Source organism: Mesoplodon mirus, assembly GCF_964341445.2.
Source record: "Mesoplodon mirus genome assembly, chromosome: 15".
NCBI classification, from domain to species: Eukaryota; Metazoa; Chordata; class Mammalia; order Artiodactyla; family Ziphiidae; genus Mesoplodon; species Mesoplodon mirus.
The window spans coordinates 87,119,546-87,125,545 of NC_138991.1; the positions used below are offsets into that span (position 1 = coordinate 87,119,546).

General features: G+C 62.5%; 1 protein-coding gene across 1 annotated transcript in view; it reads right to left on the reverse strand.

Annotated features, from left to right (window-relative positions):
- The window catches only part of FAM20C (FAM20C golgi associated secretory pathway kinase), a 38,374-nt gene extending 35,385 nt beyond the window's left edge, over positions 1 to 2,989 (reverse strand). The window contains exon 1 of the mRNA XM_082644922.1: positions 1,291 to 2,989. Within this exon, the coding sequence (XP_082501048.1) occupies positions 1,291 to 1,901 (611 nt within the window). The 5' untranslated portion in view covers positions 1,902 to 2,989. The remainder of the gene's footprint in view (positions 1 to 1,290) is intronic.
- Between the last annotated feature and the right edge of the window lie 3,011 nt (positions 2,990 to 6,000).

A 6,000-nucleotide genomic window follows, 5' to 3' on the forward strand; every position in this document is an offset into this window, starting at 1 on the left:
TCAGGAAGCAGCCTTGGGTGGGGAGAGAGGAAAGTGGCACTCACTCCAGCCGAGGCCCAAATTGAGGACCTGCTGCCAACGTGGCCCCTCCTTGTCTCTTGAGCCAAAGGGCCAGTCTGGGGGAGGACAGGCCCTGTTTGCTGCTGGAGGGAAAAGCGGAACTTGTCTAAGCGCTAATTCACCTGAAAGTGAGGCCTTTTCAGCCCCAAGTTCTGCCCCACAGTGGACACGATGGGTTACGAGAAGCTGCCCAAGGGCCCCATCCCTGACCACTGGCTCTGGGCTCTGGCTCTCCTACAAGGAGGCCCAGGCCTAGCACACTGTTCTGCCTCTCAAACTTCTGAGCCTCTCCGTGAACCTGGCCAGCAGACAAAGCTCAGAGGCCACCAAACACCTTGGTGTGTTTAGACAGAAAACACTGGGTCTGGTCCAACTGCAAAGGAGAAGGGATTTTATGAGATGTTTTGGAAACCTGGCCTTTCCCCTCTGTTGCCTGTGTAACCTTTGCAGGTACTTATTTATCCTGGCCTTGCTGTTGGTTAATATTTCACCACCCAGGGCGGCAGCATCTGCTTATTTTGATCTGTGTGGCTGAGGAGGGCCTTGGGGGAGGGGTTTAAAGCAGGACAGTTTAAAGAGATGCTCCTGGGGGATGCTACTCGCCTTTTAGGAAGCTGTCACACCGTTGCAGCCTGGGTGGGGGGAGAACCCCTTGGTTACGCCTCATGGGGGCCAGCATGCCCCTCTGATAATTTTTTCTCAGGGACTGGTTTACAAGGCTCATGAGGCCTCTCCAGACCTTCCCGACACGTCCACCAGAGCGGTGTTGCCAAAAGCACTGGCAGGCAGCGGCTTCCCAAGGAAGCACCTTCACTCACTGCCTGAGTCCCTTTGTGAGCCAGTGACCAGGGCCTTGCAGGCCAGCACTGCTTTCCTGTAAATGCAGAACTCAAGCTTCCCGGCTCCTGCCTGCCATGTCTGCCTTCCAGGTCAGTGGCCACAGGAAACAGCTCCCAAAGCACCCAGCAGCCCTTCTCAGGGAGGCAGTCATTCTGGAGACAAAGGCAGTGCCCAGAGCCTGCACGCTGCCCGCCCCACAAAGCTCCCCTTCCCAGGGCCTCTGCCATGGGGTCCACGCCCTCTGCGAGTTTCTGACCCCGAGCCTCTTTACACAGCGCCTTGGATGTGCAAGGACACTTTCTGGGGTGGATCTTTATTCTCAAGGGGCGCATGGCTGCCTTGGGTGTCGGGCCTGCCAGCACCCACCTCAGCAGCCGCAGCCCCACTCACCAGTCTGGGTTCTCCGCTGCCGCCGCCTTGGGGTTGAACCTGATGTCGCTGTTCACGTTGAAGAGGACGTCGTCCTCCGTTAGCGGCGGGATGGCTGCCTGGTACAGCGGGTGCTGGAACAGCCTGGCCAGGAGGGAGCCGTCCCCGCTCGGGCCGGGGGGCGGCACAGGTCCACGCGGACCGGGGTCTCTGAGCAGCGGCCGGTGACCGGGGTCTAAGGGTCGCAGGGCGCCGGGATCCTGCCCCGGCAAGGCGCCCTCAGCCGGTTCGGCTGCGGGTGGCAGTTTCTCAAGCGAGTGGGACGTGAGGTTGGAGGAAGGGTCGGAGCTGAAGTCCTGCAGGATGCGCAGTGTGTGCTTGTTGGGCCAGCCCGCGTCGCCGGCGGCGGAGGCTGCTGCCGGGGGCTCCCCCGGGCGTCCGCGCGCCTGGGCCCAGCCGGGTGCCGCCGCCTCGGCCGCAGGCTGCGCGCAGGAGCAGCCGGGTTCCCCCGAGGGCTGCGCTCCGCTCCGCTCCAGCTTGGGCAGCAGATCCAGCACGATGTGCAGCGCGCAGGCCACCAGGAACGCCATCAGGATGAGCACGCGGAACCTGCGCACCAGGATCATCTTCATGGCCCGGCGGGCGAGCGGGGCCTGGAACTCCGGGCGCCCCCAGAGCGCGCTCCGCCCGTGCCCTTCTAGTCTTGGCTTGGCACGAATGCGGTGCCGCGGCGCGGATCAAGGTCCATCTGGCGTCGGCCAGCTACTCGTCCCGGGGCTGTCCCACGCGTAGGGCGCCCACCGCCAAAGCGCCCGCTCGCCGGGCCATTTCGGGGCCGTTACCTCTCGCCTCTCCGGAGCGGCCGCGCCCTCAGCCGGCCGGGCCCGGCGGCCCTCGTCCGCGAAGCTGGGGGCGCAGCTCGGGGAGGCCCCGCGCACGTAGCGGCCCGCTTGGGTCTCCGGGGCCGCGGCCGCGCTCATCAGGCGCGCAGGGGCCGGACACTTAGGCCCATCCCGGCCAAGGCGCGGCGGCCTGGGGTGGGGGTGGGGGTGGGGGATGGCGGCGACCGCGCGGCGCAATCCGATCCGAGGCTCGGCGCAGTCTCTTGCGCTGCTCCGTGGGCCGCGCTAGGCGCCGGGCCGGCCGGGCGGAGAAGGGGCGGCTCCTTCGGGCAGGGCTCGGTTCTCTCACGCTGCGGCCCGCAGGCGGGGACCTGGAGGGGAATGAGGGCGCAGGGCCGCGGGGACCGAGGAGGGGAAGGGAACGGGGGGGCGGGCGCACGGAGCGTCCGGCGAAGTCCCCGGGCAGGTGCACCGGCCGTCCCCGGAGCGTAGCCCCCGCACAGCCGAGCCTCTCCCCGGGCGGTCAGATATCCGAGCGCCGCGGAGCCGCCCCCCGCGTCAGCGCCCGCAGATTGGCGGAGCCGCAGCCCCGCGAGCCCGGGCCTACGCTGCTCCCTCTGTTTTCTCCTCCCCTCGGCCGCGCCCCGCGATGCTCTGCAGCTCCCGGCCCGCTAAAGAGAGGGCGCTTTCTTCCCGCGGTTTGCCCGGAGAAGACAGAGAGGAAAGCAGACGGCGCTGATCCCGCGCTGCGGGTTCTGCCGAGAAGGGCTCCTCGGCCTGGCTGCCGCGCCCAGGACCTCGGCCCGCCCGGGGCAGGCCGCCGCCAGCTGCAGCCTCTCGGCTCCTCCCGGATAAGCCGAGGGCCAGAACCCAGGCCAAGTCCCTCCCCGGAGGCGCTGGGCGTCTGCGCCGCCGGATGAGCTCCCTCTGGGCGGCGACCTTATGCCCCACGCCCCCGCCTCGGGCGGGTGCCGCGCCCCAGGCGGCCGCCGAAGGGGAGGAGGAGGGGGCGTTAGGGTCGCCACCGCTGGAGACGAGGAGAGGAGCGGGGTGTTGGCCCAAACCCGGAGGGGAGGCCCGCACCGGGGCGAGGCTCCTGCACGCTGGGGCCCCATCCCACCTCGAGGGGACCACGCCTGCGCCTTAACTATGGCGGCGCCGGTGCCCCAGTTAGAATTCGCTTGGCACAGAGAGGTGCCCGGTGTGTGCGGGAGGCGGCACCTCCCTCGCTTTGGGCGGGACTGTGTGTGTGTGTGTGTGCGCGCGCGCGCGCGTATCAGTTGGCCTCGCCAGATGCGCAAAATTGGCCACCTACAGCCAGGGGCGTGGTACTTCTGTGCCCACACAACTTCTGGACCCCCAGCCCCCAATAGGGAATATTTTTTATTTAATTATTTATTTTATTTATTTATTTTTGACTGCGTTAGGTGTTTGTTGCTGCGCACAGGCTTTCTCCAGTTGTGAAGAGCGGGGCCTACTCTTTGTTGTGGTGCACGGGCTTCTCATTGCGGTAGCTTCTCTTGTTGCCAAGTTCGGGCTCTAGGCGCACGTGTTTCAGTAGTTGTGGCTCACGGGCTTAGTTGCTCCGTGGCATGTGAGGTCTTCCCGGACCAGGGCTGGAACACGTGTCAGGCGGATTCTTAATCACTGCGCCACCAGGGAAGCCCCCCAGTAGGGAATACTAATGTGCATTTCGGCCTAAAGTCATAGTTGGGAAGGTAAGTGAACCTGGCCAAAGGAGACGTCACAAACACACCTACCACAGGCTCACTGCCCCCTGCCCTTCAGGGGCTGCAAGTTTCCAAGGACGAAGCCTCTCTGTCAGGACTGAGGGGAGGCCAGTCTCTGGTGGGAGCGCTGGGGTGGGAGCCCTAGTCTCCCATTGACTCACTGTACTGCCCTCTCAGGACTGCAGTTTTCTCTTGCATGGATTCAGGGTCCATTTTCCCTGAGACTCACCATTGAATCTCAGTGCCTGGCCCAGTGCCTGACATTCAGAAGGCGCCCATTAGATACTTGGGGTGAAGGAGGGGAGTCCCAGCCCAGCAAGTCAGTGAAATAGATGTTTCTGAGGCCATCTGAAGTAAGTGAAGGGCTGGGCCCTCCTGGAACGGGGTCTGGAGGATGTGTTGGGGCCAGGGCTGGGGCTGGGTGGGGACCAGAGGGTGAAGGTGGACTTGACTGGAAATGGAGCGCTTGGGGGCATTTTCATCCCCTGGAGATAGAGCCCCTCCCTCCCTCCCTCTCACACTGACAGCACCATTTGTGTGCAGAAGAGGTGACTCTGGACGGGGTTACTCAGAGGGGCCGAGGGGACGCTGTGCAAACTGAGACGGAGGTTGAGAAGCACCAGCCCCCATCTGGGGGAGGGGGAACCAGGCAGGAAGGAGCTTAGGTCTGTGGTCACCAGTGTCTCCCTGGGCCTCGGGGTTCTATAGGCTCCAGCGCCCCGCCCACCCACCCAGGCCTCCCATGTTCAGTGTCCTTAGGGTGGATGTGGGGTGAGCAGATCCCATGGACCATGGACATTAAGAGTGGGGGCCTCACTGGGGCCCCCTGTGCACTTAGGTTACCTCTCCCCCCACCCCCGTCATTCTCTTGGGACATATATTATTTGGACCCTACCACTGGATGGCTCCCGTGCACAGTTCTTGGTTTATCTCAGCTATCACCTTGGAAAATCATTGTCTCACTAGCTTCGCCCCACTTCCTCTCATCCCGCCACTCTAATTATTTTCCCAGCAGCGCCATCACCGTGTGAAGACACTGTACCGTCTTCTGTTCTCATTTATGGCTTGTATCCCCTGAAATGCACATGCTCCACCAAGATCAGTGCCTTGTTCACACCCGTGCCCTGGGCAGATGTAGGGCATGTGTCAAAGGGACCACAAGCCACCATCCAACTTGGGGTCGGGTGTCAACAGGCGACGGTGACGTGGAAAACGCCTTTGAACACAGAGCACTCACCACAGGAGGTCCGAGTCCTGCCTGGTTCCTTATATTTCGCTCTGAGAAGTAATTTGATTTGGCTGAATGGACTCATCCAAGGAAATATACACATGCACACACAGAGAGGCACAGCCACAGACAAATACACACACACACTCAGAGACATACACACAGGTACACACACATGCACGCAAATGCACAGGGTCCGAAGCTCCCTTAGGCCTCTGCTGTACTGTCCCTGGGCAAAGGCCAGGACAGGTGGGCTTACTCCAGGAAGGGCACCAGGAGGTTAAATGCGGCCTCATCCAAGACTGAGGAGTAGCACTGGGAGCTTTTTCCTCCCAAAGGCTGGTGCTCCAATAAACCAGTGTTAAATATGTCAGGTGGTGCCAGGAATTACGTAGAAAAATAAAGTTGGTACCACAGAGAGGGAATAATGCACATTCTGGGTGAGGGGACTGCTATTTACACGGGGACGGCCCCTGAGAAAAGGACATTTGACTAGAAACCTGCATGGGAGGGAATAAGCAACTTGGAGGCCTGTGGGGCTGGAGTCCTTGGCAGGACCGGCCCTGGTCCCGAGTGGGGTCACCTGGATGCTGAGCCTTGTGTTTGTTGAGGATCCTGGGCAGGAACCACTGTATGACCTCACCTGGGCTTATCCAAGGGAATCCGACTGGAGGCCCCGGCTCGAGGCTCAGCAGCTGCCCTGAAAGGACAGGAGGAGGATACTGGGGCCGCAGGAGTGGGTGCACCTCACAGGATGTGCTGGGACTGGGCCAGAGGACAAATGGCGGTTCCTGTGAGGAGGGGTGCTCCAGGCAGAGAGAGATGAGGTCCCTGGGGACAGACACAGGGGAGACGCCACCTGCCTCTTACCCGTTTAGGGCCCCTGGTTCCCCCACGTGCCAGGTGCTCCTTCCACCCAAAATCTCCCCAG